Source organism: Aquarana catesbeiana, linkage group LG05 (genome assembly GCF_042186555.1).
Source record: "Aquarana catesbeiana isolate 2022-GZ linkage group LG05, ASM4218655v1, whole genome shotgun sequence".
Classification (NCBI taxonomy): Eukaryota; Metazoa; Chordata; class Amphibia; order Anura; family Ranidae; genus Aquarana; species Aquarana catesbeiana.
The window spans coordinates 84,237,961-84,256,679 of record NC_133328.1 but is presented as its reverse complement, the minus strand read 5'-3'; the positions used below and the strand labels follow the sequence as shown (position 1 = coordinate 84,256,679).

The following is an 18,719-nucleotide window of genomic DNA, read 5'->3' as shown; positions in this document are numbered from 1 at the left end:
CATGGGTGAACAGTTTTCAGGTATCTATTTACTCAGTTTATCCTCATCTGTTATATTTTAACTACCACTATTTTATTCTCTAGGGTGCCTGCTTTCAGAAAGTATAAAATGTGTTGGGGGTTTTATAAAAACTTCAGGTCTGAAATGATTTTTTTAATCATGTAAACAAACCCCCCCCCCCCCCCCCCCACCGCAAAAAACGGCTCTGACAGGGAAAGGATGAAAAAGTAACTTTATATTTGGTAATAAAACCATGATGCAATTTCATAGAAAGAAAAAACGCTCTCTCTTTATAGATGCAGATAAACAAGGCTAAATATATTTGTGTGTTTTACTAAGGCTTGACTCACATCAGTGCATGCCGGGAACACATGCAATATCACGTGCTTTCCTGACACGCACAGAAGCTCGCTGCTCTTTAGCAGAGGGGGTGCCAATAATTCTGATTGTAAGTTTTCTCCAAGTACCCCTCCAAGTCCCACAAGTCCTGTTGAGCCTGCCACATAAAATTAACCTAATGAACCTTCCTGTGATGGTGTGACAATGATGCCGCACTGCTTCTAAACTCAGAGCAAAGTTGCCACTCTCATGTAGGCTGTGTCTGCTTGCACTACAGTGGGATGAGAAGACTTTGCAGGGACATAGCTATTAGCACTGTCACTGCTGATTCACAAGCCTGTAGCTCAATCAATCTGCACCTAGTTAGCAACACCTTGTCCTGCCCACTGCTTCCTGGGTTGACAGCACTGCCAAAGTTGCTGAAACCCTTCCACTGTGGGCTGCAGTGTCTGGGGGGGAGCATTTGAGTTACAAATAAGGAAGGTTTTAGCTCTGTCAAGGAAGGAGAAGTGTGGCCACTACTCCATTTTAATCTGTGAATTAGTTCTCCTCCCAGCTTAGGAAGCTGTGTTCATTACCACCTTTTGCAGGAGACAAGGATGTCTTCAATATACAGTACAGAAAGCCTACTAACTTTATCAGTCTATTTTGTGATATCTCTGACGCTGAAAGTGTAATGTGCACACACTCAATGCAGTTATACATAAGTATATTGCATTGTAATGAACAATTGCCACCACGGTAAATCTTGTTGTTGACGAAGTCCAAATATGGTGCTACTCATTGCACAGCTAGACAAGTTTATTTTCTTAAAAACTGTAACTTACAAATCCCGCACTGTCAGCTTATCGTAATGTCAAGTCTGTTTTCGATATAAAGTAGATCTAAACCCTAACTGGATTGCAATTTATTTGATAAAGCACAGTGTTTAATAAACAGCTGCAACACGTTTCCCCATAAAATACTGTTGGTGATCTTCAGCTTTTTTTTTTAGCAACTTCTTACAGAACTGCAGCACATAATTGCTCTGGACTGGCTTTCGCATAGTGACACAAATGAAGCACGCCTGTACAAAATATGTTGGCACAGCTGTATATAGTCTCCAGCAAGAGTGCATGTGACAGGGCTTTTATGGCAATCTCTAAACTGATGACCAGTAAAGACTTTTTAATCATTGCCTATGAACAATTTTTAAATACCAAGGTTTGTTGCCATTTTACAGGTGTGCACAGTTTTAAGTCTTGAAATGTTGTGTATCTACAATATTTACTTGAAGAAACCTTCCATTTTAGCCACAAATTGGATAATATATTATTGATTTTTGTTTACTGGAAATATGCATTTAATAAACAGTTGCACTAATAATGTGTGACATAAAAAAACTGCAACGACAACCATTTTATTCTCTAGGGTCCATGATTTCCGAAAATATATACAGTTTGGGGATTTTAACTTACAATAAACAAAAAAAAAGGAAAACCTGCTCTGGCAGTGAAAGACTTAAACCTGATTGAGTTTAGATCTACTTTAAACAGCCTGAGCATCTGTAATTTCCAGGGGGCTTTAAAAAAAAAAAAAAAAGACCTACTTCTGGTTCCATGACTCGAGAACCTATGCTCACGCCCCCCCCCCCCCCCTCCCTCCTGTCATCTAAGCCACAATTTTGTGGCACTACTATTTGACCTCTAATGATCCAATAAAAAGGTGCTCTTTATTCAGGTAGCATGGCTCACTTGGGTGAGCCACAATTTAAAGAACTAAATACACAGCAGGAAGACCATCTGGTCATCGGGCAATAGGGTCCTTTCAAACCAGACTAACTTCAGAATGCAACATTTTTGCCCGATTCTTTCAGTAATGGAATTAAAACGGTTCTTTTAAAATTAAATTTAACAGATGTACTATAGTACAATATAGCTGACTAATTTAAAGTAAAAATATTCACAATAATCTCAGCATACCAACTACCCAGGATAATCATTATCTCCTGCAGGTCCTGAGCATAGTCATATTAAAAATCAGCCATTATTTTAGAAGCTGCTTATGGCCACTGTATGAACATCTGATTAAAATGAGATCCTCAGTAAAGGCAGCATCCATTACAGTAACATTGAACAGCAAACAACGAATTGCCTCTGTAATCCACACAGCTAAAAGGATCAGCAATGTAGAGTTTACACTAATCCATCCGCTCAAGAACTTGGCATTGTCTGGCCCTCTAGAACTGAATGTCATTATAACTGTAATCCAAATCAATACTGCACAAAAAAAAAAAAAAAATACAAAATATAATAGTACATATTTACATGGTGGTAAATACAAAACTCCACCTGCTGTAAGCACACATCATATTCCCGGCTTTATAAAAGAATACCTTGATTTTTTAATGCAGTTAAAACACCCTATTGCACATTATTAGAATGAGAACAAAGCTGCACGGCTAAGTAAGCTTCATGACAGTATATGACAAACGTCTGCAAAACACCTAAAGGGGAGAAAAAGAAGTGTGCAGAAGACTCATGAAATAAATGGAACTATAAAAAAATATATATATTGGAAAATCCTGTGAGTGCGGTGCACTTATTCTCTGATGCTGCAGGTAAAAGGAGCCTTGAGACAGGTAGGCAGGTTAGTTGGAAACTGAAGTCCTTGATCCATCTTCAGTTAAATCATACCTGTAGAGAAAATGTTTTGTTTAAAAGTTTGCTTTATTATTATAAATAATTAAGTTAATACCTGGCCTAGGCTTTATTCACTTAGATGTTATTGCTTTCTTCATGCAGAAATTTGGTAATGCATATCTTACTCAAAAAACAAAAATGTAATATATTGCACCTCATCTTTATTTTCATCTGCTAATCCTGTGCAAAGCACACTTCCTTTTCTAGAGTGGCTTTGAACACTCATCCATTGTATCCCTCAGAGACAGTCATGGTTGTCATCCAGGCTGGACTTCAACACACCTCCATCTCTTTACCTCTGACATTGGGGGGGATTGGTAGGTAACAAAATGAACTTTGTTTTACGCTTCCAGTTCAGATCACAGTAGGACACTGCATATCTGGCAAGATCAAGAGTGAAAGTGTTGTTCTTGCAGTATCTAAATTTTGAGGATGTAGCAGATAATCATCTTTGATATTAAGCTTAGGCAGAAAAAGTACTGCCTGGGGAATGTCACAATGACATCACCCTTAGGTCCCTTTCACATGGGAGCCGGAGGAGGATGGATTGTCTGTGTGCGCTCTGCTTTGCAGAGCAGACACAGACAAAGCCGGATGGCCATCTGATCTGATCCGCTAGGCTGATGGGCAACGGATCCCCATCCATCTATTTTTAGCGGACAGGATATGATCGGATGTCGCCAGATGTCAACAGACACATGTCCATTGACACCCACCGCTCCACACAGTGTAATGGATGGTCCAATTGGAAAAACTGTCAGGCGGACCCAAACATTTCAACAATGTGAAAGGGGCCTTATATGTAACCTTTGCATTAGCCAATTAATGTGTATGTAAAGGCAAAACATTTTTTTTAGTTTTCAACAGAGTAGGGAATGGTTAGAACTCCTGTCAGGGTTTTATTGAGGTCGGTCTCTACATTGGGGAGATTCATCCCTCTATTTGTTCGTGTTACTATCCTCACTATGACAAAGTCTTAGGAAATCCCAAATTTTGGAGCTCTTATGAGAGCAAGAACGCAGGAGAAATTCTTCAATGGGGACAAATATTCAAGTGACAACGGTCAAAGTCTGATTTCTTATCACTTTTTGCTGTGTCTCTGGGAAAGGAAGTAAAAGTAAATTTCTCAAGCAGGACACAAACAGAAAAAAAAATAAAGTTTTGGCTATACATGCTCTTTAACAGACTTGTTGCTAACAGGGACCAGATTTTAGTTTCTCATAACAAAGAAACAAGAAATCTGACTGGCTGCTCTTGGGAATAGCTACCAGTTTTGGTTAGGTCTTCTTTACTTTCATAAATCAGTTCAACAAGTTCTCTGACTGCCTAAAGATATCATCCAAAATTTCACATTGTCTTCTCAATTTTCGGGGGGGGGGGGGGGGGGGGGGGGGTGTTGATGTTAATTGAAAACCTCTGCTTTGTTCAGCATTAGGATGTAAAGCTTTATGATGGGGAAGGAGCTGTTGTGTCTGTATGTATCTGACTGTCGCAGTCTAATACCTCTACATAGAAAGAGTGGCAACAAAATATACAATGATTCATCAGAAACCACCCCCTGCTTTTGAACAGATCATTTTTTTTCTGTGTGTAAGCCATTTGTATATATCTGTGTGTTTTATTAGAAGATAAATATTTCCTTCTTACCACTGCGTCCATCCTTTGGCAATTTCTTCTGAGTTTAGCTCCAGCAATAACTGTAAAATGAATAAAAATAAATCATTCACACCACTTCTTGATGCTATTGCTCTCAGGCGTATTCAGTTCCAACACAATCTGTGCAGTGACTGAGGCCAAGATTCAAAGGAAGTCACAGTGTGGCCGATTGAGAAATGGGGACACAATCTGTAAGGCAGGAATGTCAATCTGTTTTTTTCAGGGCTGAATGCAGCTCTCCCACTCCTTGTAATAGTTCTGTGCCCTAAAGTACACCTGCCAGTACCATACAGATTCAAAACAGGCTCTATAGCTATGCAGGCATTGCACTCTTCAGAACCCTAGATGCTCAAATCCTAAATGCCACCAGAAACACTGGTTACAGCCCCGTGGGATCCTGTAAACTTAGGGTGCCTGCTTTTTTATAACCTTTTTTTCTCTATACACGTAACTATATTGTATAGTTGTTATGGTAATTGGCAAACTGCAGCAGTTTTTTGCACTTAAAACTCCATTAAATTCAAAAAAACCCATGGCAAAGCAGCAGTTTTAGTTAAAGTGGTTTTAAAGCCAGATATTTTCCCAATTTTAAGGATAGGACATACCACCTGCAATCAATGTACACAGCAAACGCTTTAAACATAAGGTGATAAAACACGTTTTTTTAATCCTTTTTTTTTTAAGTCACATGACCGCTTTTCTTCTATGGGAAGGGGGGTTGCTTTTTATGAGTACTGTAAATGACTGGATTCAAAGATGTTTTTAATATTTGTCCGTAGTTTGGCCTAAGTTAACCAAAAATCTTCTTTACCAGATGACATGAACTACATTACATAAAGCCTTACCTTTCCAAGCAAACCTTTATCCCTAGATAAGAATCCTCCACTATTTTTTACAGCGACATCTAGTGTTCTCCTATGGAGATCTGGCAGTGCCACGCTGAACTCAAATCTGCAAAAAAAGCACAAACACATGGTCTGTAAGTGTATGTTGTAATTTTGTGGACAAATTAGTAACAAATGGAGTCTAGATTCAATGGCATTTTTCTTTTAACCATACTATAGGTAAAATGGGAACTGAAGGGCATTAGAATTGTCGCTGAATAGCAAAACTTGCAAGAATAAAATTTGCGTCTAAATCAGAGGTCCTCCAAGACGTGGCTCTGGAGCCACATGTGGTTGTTCATTTCCTCAGAGGCAGTTTCTCAACATGTATACTCTTCCTACCTACCTTGCTTAATATTTTCCCAGCGCACACATTTCTGAGCAAACCTTAATATAGGACTGTGCTGTACCTACCAGCAGGTCAGCTGGTACCAACACATAAGAAAGAACATATGCTGCCAGCACACCCTGGATACATAAACAATAGTCAAAGTATATATTGAAGTGGTCACATCAGATATACCATTGATGCAATGTTTGGAGGCCATGCCGGACCTCTTTGTCATGTTTGCAATCCCAGAGGAGAAACTAGATGTCATCAGACAGAAGATGTCTGACTGAGAACACTTAGACACTGAATTAAGTCCATCTGCAGTAAACGGTAATGGGACGACCCCAGTAATCAACCTTTCATCTAGAGATATCCCTGATGTTGAGTCCAAACCTCTATCAAAAGGACTGTCTGTCCCGTTGCCAGATTTCACAAGTTTATCTTTGAGCATGCTCACATCCTTGTAGACACCACAGGATATGCACAGTTAGATAAGGATCCATGGCAGAGTACTTTGAATGATGGTTCTTTCTTCGTCCTAACAAAGTGGTCCTACATGGCCTTGAAATGTTGCACTGACACTGTTACGATCATATCGACAAGTACTTGGGACTATTTTTAATGGATTTACAGTGGGTTGGTGACGTATCTTCCTATATACTTGTCCTGCTGCAATGTACACTTCTATATATATATATATATATATCTCAGGGTCCAATAAATCTCCTTCTCTAGGGGCCATTGGTGTTCCCTACTTTCACTGACCGTGCTATTATTTTAGCTACAATGAACCAGTTTTAGGCAAGTCTACAATCTTGTGCCCTGTGCCTATTCATGCCCTCTAGGCTCAAGACAGGTATGAGTGGACTTATATGAGTGTAGATATATACTTTATAAAGTGCTATAAAATAAATGTAAAGGTCAATGCAACATAAATGCAATAAAATAAATACAACAGAATAGAGAAAAGTTTAAGATTTGTTATTGTACTATATGGGGCTAACTATCACCCGCTATGCTTGCCTTTATATATCAGTTTGCACACTGTCTGATGAATCATTCATCTGTGTATTGCATTAGAAAAATAAACTAACTGCAGAAATGGTCATTGACACCATTTCTAATCCCTCTCTGAGTCAGCAAACATAGTAAAGTGTGTCTCTGCTATACAAAGGGGTACCCCATTTCTGTGCTGTACATTCACACTTTAGTGAGATAAGTTTACAGGAGTACATGGCTTTACCACCCTTTGCATGGCTAACAGTTTCCCATTCTCCTGCTTGTGGAGCATTTTTGCAATTTCATTAAATTCATAAATTTAAGATGTCATAAGAAGAGTAGGTTAAATTATTTTTCATTTCTCCTGCCAAGTCCTAAAAAATACATAAATAATGCACTGGCGAAAATGAAGAACATGACATACTTTAGATCATATACAGGATTTAATGTCTTCTTAAGCACGTGGGTTTTTCTTCTTCCCGACCTCCGCTTGTCTGGTAATAAATACAATCTTACATATGGATCGGAGCCATCTTCAGAGAAGGCTATCAAGTTACTACAAGGGAAACAAAAGAAAGCTGTCTAAATATTTTTGACTTTCTCTACATACAGATACAAATTAGTACAACATATACTATAGTAGACCTATGTATAATATTAAAAAGTTGCAAAAGAGCAAAAATACTAGCTTTTCCTAAAGAAAATGATACTCCAGACTCCCTTTAGTGTTTACCACGTAACAATACAACCCCTGGCAAAAGTATGGAATCACCACTCTTGAAAATGTTTGTTTAATTGTGTAGAAAAAAAAACTAATCACAGACATGCCTCAAAACTATTTTCATTTAACATTCCAATCTTCTGGCTTTAAGAAACAGTTAATAAAAAAAAAAAAAAGAGGAAAACTGTAGTCAGTTGCAACTGTTTTTGCAGATCAAGCAGAAGGTGATTTATCACCGAATACCACTTTTATTTTTTTTTCTCTGATTGATCTGCAAAAACAGTTGCAACTGACTACAGTTTTCTTTCTTTTTTGATGTGCTTCTTAAAAGCCAGAAGGTTGGAATGTTAAATGAGAATAGTTTTGAGGCATGTCTGTAATTATTATTATTTTTTTTCACACAATTAAACCATTGAATGAACATTTTCCAAGAGTGGTGATTCCATACTTTTTGCCAGGGGTTGTAAAACTGAGTTCAGATGAAGCAGTCCTGCCTGTTTTAAAGCCTGGTACACATCACTAGGTTTCTTTTTCATTCAACCCAGCGGGTTGACCTAAAAAAAACTGACAGCTCAGGTCGGCACCACTGTACTAACAATCCAAAGTTAGTACAGCAATCTCCCCTGCTGTGCTATTGTGTTCTGACAGGGGGACAGCCCCCATGCCAGAACACTCCGGTCAGCGCTGATCGGCTGACCTTTTTCGGTTATATGCCAGCTTCTCTCGGACCAGCTGCCATACACACGGGCCGAATGTCCACACGGGTTTCCACTGAACCGACACTTGACCCATGTGTTCTAGGCTTTAGGCCATGTGACCAGTTTTGGTGGGCACCTGGAGCATCATTTTTTTTTTTTTTAAGGTACATTAGTATATAAGCACAAATGCTGCCTTTTTTAGATGTTCACTAGAAGAAAACTATATTAACTTACTACCAGGGCTTTTTTTCCTCGGAGAATAGGTGCAGGAACTCCCCCCCCATCTGAGTCACCCCTTGTCTCTGCCCCCTACCCACCTCTGACCACCGTACCTTGATTCCACCCCATACCCATCTACAAGTACTGCCCCTTTTAGAGAATGCAGAACCAAGTATCATTTTGTGGTGCTAAATAATTTGTATGGAACATGTTAACCCCTTCCCGACCGGCGCACTCCGATGTACGTCGGCAGAATGGCACAGCTGGGCAAATGGGCTTACAGGTACATCCATTTGAATTCCCCGCCGTGCCATTGCGTGCGCGCTGCCTGCGGCGCACGCACGCGCCGGGAGCTCCGTGAGTCGGGTCGCGGGTCTCGCGGACTCTATCACCGTGGGGATACCCGCGATTGCCTCACAGAGAGGACGAACGGGGAGATGCTGATGTAAACAGCATCTCCCTGTTCTGCCTAGTGACAAGTGTCACTGATCTCTGCTCCCTGTCATCAGGAGCAGAGATCAGTGTAGTGTCACAGCCAGCCCATCCCCCTACAGTTAGTAATCACTCCCTAGTACTGACTTAACCTCTCCCCACCCCCTAGTGGTTAACCCCTTCACTGCCAGTGTCATTTACACAGGAATTAGTGCATTTTCATAGCACTGATCGCTGTATAAATGACAATGGTCCAAAAAAATGTGTAAAAAATGTCCGACATGTCCGCCATAATGTCGCAGTCACAATAAAAATCGCTGATCGCTGCCATTACTAGTAAAAAAAAAAAATATTAATAAAAATGCCATAAAACTACCCCCTATTTTGTAAACGCTATAACTTTTGCGCAAACCAAACGCTTATTGCAATTTTTTTTTAACAAAAATATGTAGAAGAATATATATCGGCCTAAACTTAGGAAAAAAAATGTTGTTTTTTTATATAATTTTGGGGGATATTTATTATAGCAAAATGTAAAAAATAATGCGTTTTTTTCAAAATTGTCGCTCTTATTTTGTTTATAGCGCAAAAAATAAAAATTGCAGAGGTGATCAAATACCACCAAAAGAAAGGGGGAAAAAAGGACGTCAATTTTGCTTGAGAGCCACGTCGCACGACCGCACAAGTGTCAGTTAAAGCGATGCAGTGCCGAATCAAAAAAAGTGCTCTGGTCAGGAACGGGGTAAATTCTTCCAGGGCTGAAGCGGTTAATGATAAAAAGAAGAGCAGTAAAATAGATCCCCTGCAGCCAGGAACAATAGAATCCCAGCAATAGATCCCCACACAATAATAGACTCCCCCAGCAACAATGGACTCCACCCCAACAATAGATTCCCTGCAGCAACAGTGAACTACCCACAACAAAATATCACACCCAGTAACAAAATATCCACCCAAGCAACATTAGATCACCCCCAGCAGCAACAACAGATCTCCCAGCAGCCAGCATCAATAGATCCTCCAGCAGCCAGTAAAAATAGACCTCTCCCTCCCAATAGAGCCCTTCCAGCAACATAAGACCCCCCCAGCAACAATAGATTCCCCATCAGCAACAATGGACCCTCACACAAAATCAGATCCCCACCAGTGACAATAGATTCTCCAGCAGCCAACATCAATAGACCCTCCAGCACACCCCACACTATTACATACATTCAGTGCTGGAGGTGCCGGAACTGCATTTCCCCATGTTCCCGCTGAAAAAAAGCCCCGCTTACTACACTGATTTTTGTTAACAGATTTTGTTTAAAGTTAACCTTTTCAAGGGTAAAAAGTTGAGTCTGTAAGTACATGTACCTTGTTGTCCCTTGCAAGAACCTTTACTTTTCTGCAAATTGTTCTACTGTCCCCTTAGCTGTGTTAAAAAGAAGTAGCCCACATTTAACACCTACTCTATCTGCTACCTCCAGCAACATAAATCTTGCACTATGTAATAATGCCTTAACAGCAGTCACAAGGATGGGACAGATTTTTTTTTTCCCCCCTATACTCCAAAGAAAGGAAAACTACGATTTGCGTTTGAATTATTACTTTTTTTTAATTTCACACTGCACTGCAGTGTTCAAATGTTTCCTTATTTTTTGTTGTATTACAATTTTTAAAACAGGCTCTACAGAACATTTTCCATTTTATATGGCTCTATACATATGGACTTACCGGCAGGAATGTACCACGATCACAAGCTTGTTTCTGTGAGAGGTATACCGCAAGGTCAATTGGATTTGTCCTAGAGGGGACTGACCCAAGGATGTGCCACTGGAAAGAGAAAGTGTGTTTAGTATATTAGCAGCTGGAGCAAGTGCTATATTATTTACAGTCCTGTTGAGATAAAAATGGTAAAGTGATTTCACGCTTCAAATCTTTCACACCCAAAAATAAATATGTATACATCTATATAAATAAATAATATTATACAGGCATAAATAGCAGTGCAAAAATTGTAAAGTGCTCAGTATAATAAGGTGATTATCCAAAGTGCTGATGTGCTTAAATCAATCCAAAGTTTATAAAGTGCTTCATCCACTGGGACCATATAGTGGAGGGAAGGGGTGATGGTGATGTTATAGATTGAAGGGATCCGGTGGGACCGGGCTCTCTAAACTCTCACCTTAAATAAGGTAAATAAAGGCATCAAACAGGTTCTTAGTTGGGTGTTGTATGGTGCCATTCAGGTGGGACTTCTCTGGTGGTGCAAAGGTATTCCCGATATATAGCACCAGTAACTAAAGGGTTACTAACAGCGGAGATGTCTTTATCAGCACTCTTCACAGCAGAGTCTGCACACCCCTCACAGGCTCTCTGTACACAGGTGGTAGTCTCAGCCAGGAGATGAGCTTGCTCTCCACTGCCCTCTACAGCAGGTGCTGTAGAGGGCAGTGGAGAGCAAGCTCATCTCCTGGCTGAGACTACCACCTGTGTACAGAGAGCCTGTGAGGGGTGTGCAGACTCTGCTGTGAAGAGTGCTGATAAAGACATCTCCGTTGTTAGTAACCCTTTAGTTACTGGTGCTTTATATCGGGAATACCTTTGCACCACCAGAGAAGTCCCACCTGAATGGCACCATACAACACCCAACTAAGAACCTGTTTGATGCCTTTATTTACCTTATTTAAGGTGAGAGTTTAGAGAGCCCGGTCCCACCGGATCCCTTCAATCTATAACATCACCATCACCCCTTCCCTCCACTATATGGTCCCAGTGGATGAAGCACTTTATAAACTTTGGATTGATTTAAGCACATCAGCACTTTGGATAATCACCTTATTATACTGAGCACTTTACAATTTTTGCACTGCTATTTATGCCTGTATAATATTATTTATTTATATAGATGTATACATATTTATTTTTGGGTGTGATAGATTTGAAGCGCGAAATCACTTTACCATTTTTATTTTGCTGAGTGTAAGTGAACACTTTAGATTTTGCTGCAGTCCACAGAGACATCATCACCATCCATACGTTTTTCACCATTTGTATCATTTTCTATTTCAAGTCATCATATATTGACTCAGTACGTTACTCATTTAGCGCGAGGGACTACACCACACAGTCCTGTTGAGATGCTACTAAGTAGGAACTCTAGGAAGGAACCTGTGTATTGAGCCAACAAGAGTGCTCTCTTGTACAAATATAAGTCAATAAATCTGAGAATACCTACTTATGTAGAGCACAAGAAATTCTATTCATTGTTTTGTTGCAAACTACAGTTTTCCACCTTCACTGCTGATCTTTTTTCTCTATGTACTGTGCACATCTTGTAGACCTCAGTGCCCCACCTGCGGCCTTTTGGCGCTTACAGTATATCGAGGCCCTCAGGACTCTTGCAGTCAGTATTCTGTGTTTTGGTGTTTACTGAAGCCAGTGAAAGAAAAATGCTCTTTTGACTGGCTTCTAGTTGGTAAAGGTTTGGTTTATTCCTTTCACACCATCTTTCTTTCTGTGCTTCCATCGTTTTTCTATTTTTTTTTTTGTTTAGCAGAACAAAACCTAAATATACTTTACAGTCAGGGAAGCTTCCATCTTAGCCTCTGTTTGACCTGTAGTTGCCATGGTGCTGGACATGTGATCAGTTATGACACCAGCCGTTTGATGGCAACTAGAGGAAGTGAACCCCTGTATTGCTCCCTGTACAGCAGCTGAAAGCCAGCTTAGTCTCCTCTCCCTTCTGCTGCTTTCAGCTGCTGTACAGAGAGAGGATCGCTTCCTCCAATTCCCCCTACCCAAAAAAACCCTCTGATCACCCCCTCTCCTGTCCACTGTCTGATTCCCACTGGCACCAATCACTCACTGTGTTCATGCATAACAGAAGCATAGTAAACTGTGTTTACTATGTTTCAGTTTATGAATGAACAGGAGTCTCTGTCTCCTGTCCATCCATCTGTAGTGCAGCTGAGACTACAGAGAAATGGACTAGGGAATGTGTTCCCTCATGTCCCTTTCTCTGTCTCAAAAGTGATACTTCAGGAGTCTGTTTAGACCCTTGATATTTCACCAAAGCTCCCCAACAGGGCAGTTAAAAAAATTGTAAACAAGAATACAAAAATAAAAAGAAAAAAACTAGAGGGACACCATTTACTGCCCTACTGGCTGACACTGTCCACTGCCCTACTGACTGACACCACCCACTGCTCCCCCAAAAGCATTCTGAAAAAAAAAAATGTAACACATAAAAAAATAAATTGCAACAAATAAAAAAAAAATGTAAAAATGTAAAAAAATAATAACTGTTACTCCATGGGGATGTAGCGACCGTGGGAACAAAGCCACAGGTCCTAATTTCACAGGTGTGCAGATGAGTGGCTCCAAATTCATACTGTCTGTATTCACACACCTGTCAAATTAGGACCTGCGGCTGTGTTAGCACAGTTGCTCTATCCCAATAGTGTAACATAGGCTGCCTGCGCTTGTGTTTGTGTCCGTTAATAAAGATTATATTGTATTTTCTTGTGAAAAGGAAATGACGACACAGGAAATGGTCAGAAAACTCACAGGAAAAAAAAAGCAGCCAAAACGTGACATGTGTTTAAAAAATGCACATAAAAATGCAGGCAAACAAAGCCCTAAATGGGTTTAGTTCCACTTTAAATTATACTACTGTGTTTGGAAAGGTTTGCTAATATACAAGAGAAAGGAGAGGGGATTCTGTTAGTAATAGGACTGCATCTGCCAATGAGATGTGTCCAAGCAGAGGAGAGAAGAAATGACTCATTTAGCTAAAGCACATGTGAAAAAAACTGTGTGTGTTCTTCCAGTAAAATACCTAAAAAGCCAGAGTTTGTTTTCTTTCAGTTTTAACCACTTGCCAACCGCCGCACACACATGTATGTCGGCAGAATGGCACAGGCAGGCAAATGGGCGTACCCGTACGTCCCTTTAAATTTGCCGCTTATCGGGTGCGTGCCTGTGGGTCCCGGGAACTCAATTTTTGCCGGCGGCCCGCAATTGCGGTGTGGAGAGGTAGAACGGGGAGATGCCTACTTAAACAAGGCATTTCCCCGTTCTGCCTAGTGACATGACAGGGATCTACTGCTCCCTGTCATCGGGAGCAGTGATCGTTGTCATGTCAGTGGTAGCCCATCCCCCCCACAGTTAGAACACCTCCCTAGGACACACTTAACCCCTTGATCGGCCCCCAGTGTTTAACTCCTTCCCTGCCAGTGTCATTTACACAGTAATCAGTGCATTTTTTAGCACTGATCTCTTTATAAATGACAATGGTCCCAAATGGCCCCGCAGCACCATGACGATACAATTACCGGCAGGTCACCTAGGGCATGGTCTTGGAGACTGAATGAGAACTTACTAGATGATGCCTCAGTGGTATCTAAGGGTACTGAGGCCATCTCGCACAATTTTTTGGAAAATGTGTCTGACGATTTATCAGAGGGACCATCGATGTCTGCTTATCAGCGGGCAGGAGGAGATAGGAAGACATTGTTGACCAGGCTGGCGGGTGGAGGAGCTGGGAGAGGACACACGCACTGTTTACAGCCTCTGCCCTGAAGGTAAGAATCCTGAGCAGGGGAGGCAGAGATTGATGTTAGGGAGGAAAGGAGGGGAGGGGGCAGATTGCAGGGGCATGGTAATGTAAAGGGGGGCTCTGATATAAGGAGGGCACTATGATAATAAGGGGACTGCACTTTAAATGGGGCACTGTAATGTAAAGGGGGGCTGAGATGTAAAGGGGCACTGTAATATAAAGGCGACCACACTGTAAAGGTCCCCTTTATATCACAGCCCCCCTTTACAGTGCAGTCCCCTTTACATTACAGTGGCCACTGTACAGAGCAATCCCAGTTACATTAATGTAAAGGAAACTGTGATGTAAAGAGGCACTGTAATGTAAAGGGGGGTTGTGATTTGAAGGAAACTGAGGACACTGTGGGACTACTTTAAAGGGGGAACTGTGATGTAAAGGGGGACTCTGGACACAGATATAAAGGGGGAACTGTGCTGTAAAAGGTGGATTGTGATGTGAAGGTGGCTGACAGACTTTGTGAATATCCCATCCCCGATCCGGTGCACCACAACCACCATCCTCCTCCCAATAGGCTTAAATTATGACTTTTCTTATCCACATAGCAAAGGCAGAAAGGCAGAATGAGAAGCAAAGAGCCCTGCAGGAATCCTCATGATGCCCAAAGAGGGATTTCTATTGCCTATACAGGGCTATAGCTGAGAGGTAAACTCTCTCACGGTTCATTCCATGTCTAGACAGTGGAGAGAGACTAAATTGGGATGTTTCAGAGCAGCAAAAGGAGCAAAAGAGAACATCATGTTTAAGGGGAAGGAGGAAACTACCTTACGGAGAAAAGAGATCATCCATGCAGAGCTGATTGCAATGAGAAAGACCATCTTGCAAGTAAGGTCAGATAAGAAAGGATGTAAGGGATCAGACCCCATTAGGTTTAGGGGGAAATTACTTTTCACAGCATTGTATATCTGTCAGTCTTGTATTATAATCCTAATATTGTAATAGTTTTGTATGTAAAGCATTTTTGTTTAGTAAAAGCACATTGATATACCACAGAGGTCTAAGTTTCCTTGGTTTTACTGCAAGAACCTTTAAAAAACAGGCGCAAGCATAAAAAAAAACCTTCACAAAAAAGCTTAAGCTTCTCTCAGAGAAAAGAGGTCCATCACCTAAGGACTGCAAAAAAATTGAGCACTAGTTGCGAGGAGGGTTATACAGAGGATTTCCCTGGAGCTTTCCAGTCACCTGAAGGTAGGTATATATAACCTATGGTTAGAAACTAAAGATCCAGTATTCTTTACTGTATGACTAACTAAAATCACTAAAGAGATACAGGCAGCAACAAAAAACCTGCAAGGGCTTTTAATCATTCTTTACTTTAACTGCCTGCCGACTAGCCGCCTCAGTTTTACTGCGGCAGAATAGCATGGCTTGACAAAACAAAGTTATGTTACGTCTCTTCGCCTTTTGGCCACTAGGGGTGCGTGCCCGACCCCTATGAGAGTGCCCGGCGGGCGCGATGACGGCCAGGCTCATGCGATTGCTCGTGGCAGAGCCAGAACCAGGATCTGTGTGTGTAAACACACAGATCCTGGTTCTTTCAGGAGAGAGGAGAAAGATTGTGTGTTCATACTATGTATGAATACCGATCTCTGTCTCCTCTTAGTCAGTCCCACGCCCCCCACAGTTAGAACACACACTAGGGAACACAATTAACCCCTTGATCGCTCCCTAGTGTTAACCCCTTCCCTGCCAGTGACATTTACACAGTAATCAGTGCATTTTTATAGCACTGATTGTTGTATAATTGTCAATGGTTTACAAAATGTGTCAAAAGTGTCCGATGTGTCCGCCATAATGTCGCAGTCCCGATAAAAGTTGCAGATCACCGCCATCAAAAGTAAAAAAAATAATACTAATAAAAATGCCATAAATCTATCCCCTATTTTGTAGACGCTATAACTTTTGCGCAAACCAATCAATATACGCTTATTGCGATTTTTTTTTTTACCAAAAATATGTAGAAGAAGAATACATATCGGCCTAAACTGAGGAAAAAATTTGTTTTTTTGATAAAAAATGTGGGATATTTATTATAGCAAAAAGTAAAAGATAGTGTTTTTTCAAAATTGTCGCTCTTTTGTTTATAGCGCAAAAAATAAAAACCGCAGAGGCAATCAAATACCACCAAAAGAAAGCTCTATTTGTACAGCGTCGCACGACCGCGCAATTGTCAGTTAAAGCAACGCAGTGTCGAATCGCAAAAAAATGGCCTCGTCATTGAGCAGCCAAATCTTCCGGGGCTGAAGCGGTTAATCAGAATATAAAACATTTTTGGCTTTGGATAAACTTTAGGGAAGTTCTGACACCAGCTAACATCCAAAGTAAGAAGAGGAGCACTTACTTTTGAAGTTGCCGCAATCGCTGGCGAAGCTCCTGAGTGGCTATGGGTAAGGAGATGTCCGAGGCGATGCTGGGAGTGGGCTCCTTTGTGGACATGTGAGACGGAGAATATGTAAAGCTGGAACCTGAGAGGCTGGAAGAGCTTTTGTTTAGTTCTGTTGGTCTCTGGGGGCTAGCACTTGGGGGGCTTTCTTTTACACCATTTTCTGCCTTTTTATTGGCATCCATTTTGGGTGTAGGGGGAGGCTTCTGTGCATCTGCTGCTGAAGGGGATGGAGCTGGAGTTGGTGGATTCTTTCCTTTGAAAATAGACGGCCTCTTTACTTGGGATGTATACTGTTCATCAGGAGACCGCACAGGTTTGTCCACATAAAGAATCTATGGGAGCAAAATATTAATGAAAGGTTACAAGACAAGGTGAGTAGTTCTGCTTTCAAGAACCAAAGGTAGGAGAGGTTTCATGATAACTAAAAAGGGGTGGTCACTGTGGTGGAAGGTGGCAAACCAATGCAGGTAGGAAGCTTAAAATCCTAGAGGTGACATACATGCAGCAGGAATGTCACTCCTACAATTTACTGTCATGTCTGAATGCCAGGCAATGCTCCAACGCTTTTGGGCAATGTAAATTTGCCCAAAAGTCCACCCTCCACACATTGATACTGGTCCATCAGTTTGTTAGGCATCTTCACTGACCAACAAAGAGTAGTAAAAGGTCAGAAAGCTTTGGCACTATTATCAGAAGATTGGGATTCAGAAGTGACAGGAAGGTTTGGGAAGCTATTAAATGTATTTGTACCTCTAGGTGTTTGAATTTCATACCTGCAACAGTTTGCCCCCTTCTCCCAGTGACCCTATTTGGGTAACTGCTGTGGGAGAACTGTAGGCACAACAGTCTATGTATGTCAAATTGCCACATGGTTTAGAAGGATGTTTGCCTCTCTCTGAATTAATAAAAAAAAAAAAAAATTCCCCAAAGTGGCACATAGGATAAATAGAATGAAAATAGTCCATTTCTATCCCAACCAGCTATATACAGTGCCTTGAAATTTTCCACATTTTGTCATGTTACAACCAAAAACATAAATGTATTTTATTGGGATTTTATGTGATAGACCAACACAAAGTGGCACATAATTGTGAAGTGGAAGGAAAATTATGAATGGTTTTCAACATTTTTTACAAATAAATATGTGAAAAGTGTGGTGTGCATTTATATTCAGCCCCGAGTCAATACTTTGTAGAACTACCTTTCGCTGCAATTACAGCTGCAATTCGTTTTGGGTATGTCTCTACCAGCTTTGCACATCTAGAGAGTGAAATTTTTGCCCATTCTTCTTTGCAAAATAGCTCAAGCTCTGTCAGATTGGATGGCATGCGTCTATGAACAGCAATTTTCAAGTCTTGTCATAGATTCTCAATTGGATTTAGCTCTGGACTTTGACTGGGCCATTCTAAGACATGAATATACTTTGATCTAAAACATTCCATTGTAGCTCTAGCTGTATGTTTAAGGTCATTGTCATGCTTAAAGTTGAACTTCTGCCCCAGTCTCAAGTCTTTTGCACTCTAACAGGTTTTCTTCTAAGATTGCCTATATTTGGCTCCAGCCATCTTCCCATCAACTCTGACAGGCTTTCCTGTCCCTGCTGATGAAAAGCATCCCCACAACATAATGCTGCCACCACCATGTTTCACGATGGGGGTGGTGTGTTCAGGGTGATGTACAGTGTTAGTTTTCTGCCACACATAGCGTTTTGCTTTTAGGCCAAAAAGTTCAATTTTGGTCTCATCTGACCAGAGCACCTTCTTCCACATGGCTT

General features: G+C 40.9%; 1 protein-coding gene across 2 annotated transcripts in view; it reads right to left on the bottom strand.

Annotated features, from left to right (window-relative positions):
• Positions 1-215: 215 nt before the first annotated feature.
• The window catches only part of ESYT2 (extended synaptotagmin 2), a 220,161-nt gene continuing 201,657 nt past the window's right edge, over positions 216-18,719 (bottom strand). For both annotated transcript variants that reach the window (XM_073629929.1, XM_073629930.1), the window contains 6 exons: positions 16,901-17,277; positions 10,677-10,775; positions 7,315-7,446; positions 5,522-5,627; positions 4,668-4,717; positions 216-3,014 (listed from right to left, as the gene is read on the bottom strand). In XM_073629929.1, coding sequence (XP_073486030.1) covers positions 2,969-3,014; positions 4,668-4,717; positions 5,522-5,627; positions 7,315-7,446; positions 10,677-10,775; positions 16,901-17,277 — 810 coding nt within the window. In that variant the 3' untranslated portion in view covers positions 216-2,968. The remainder of the gene's footprint in view (positions 3,015-4,667; positions 4,718-5,521; positions 5,628-7,314; positions 7,447-10,676; positions 10,776-16,900; positions 17,278-18,719) is intronic.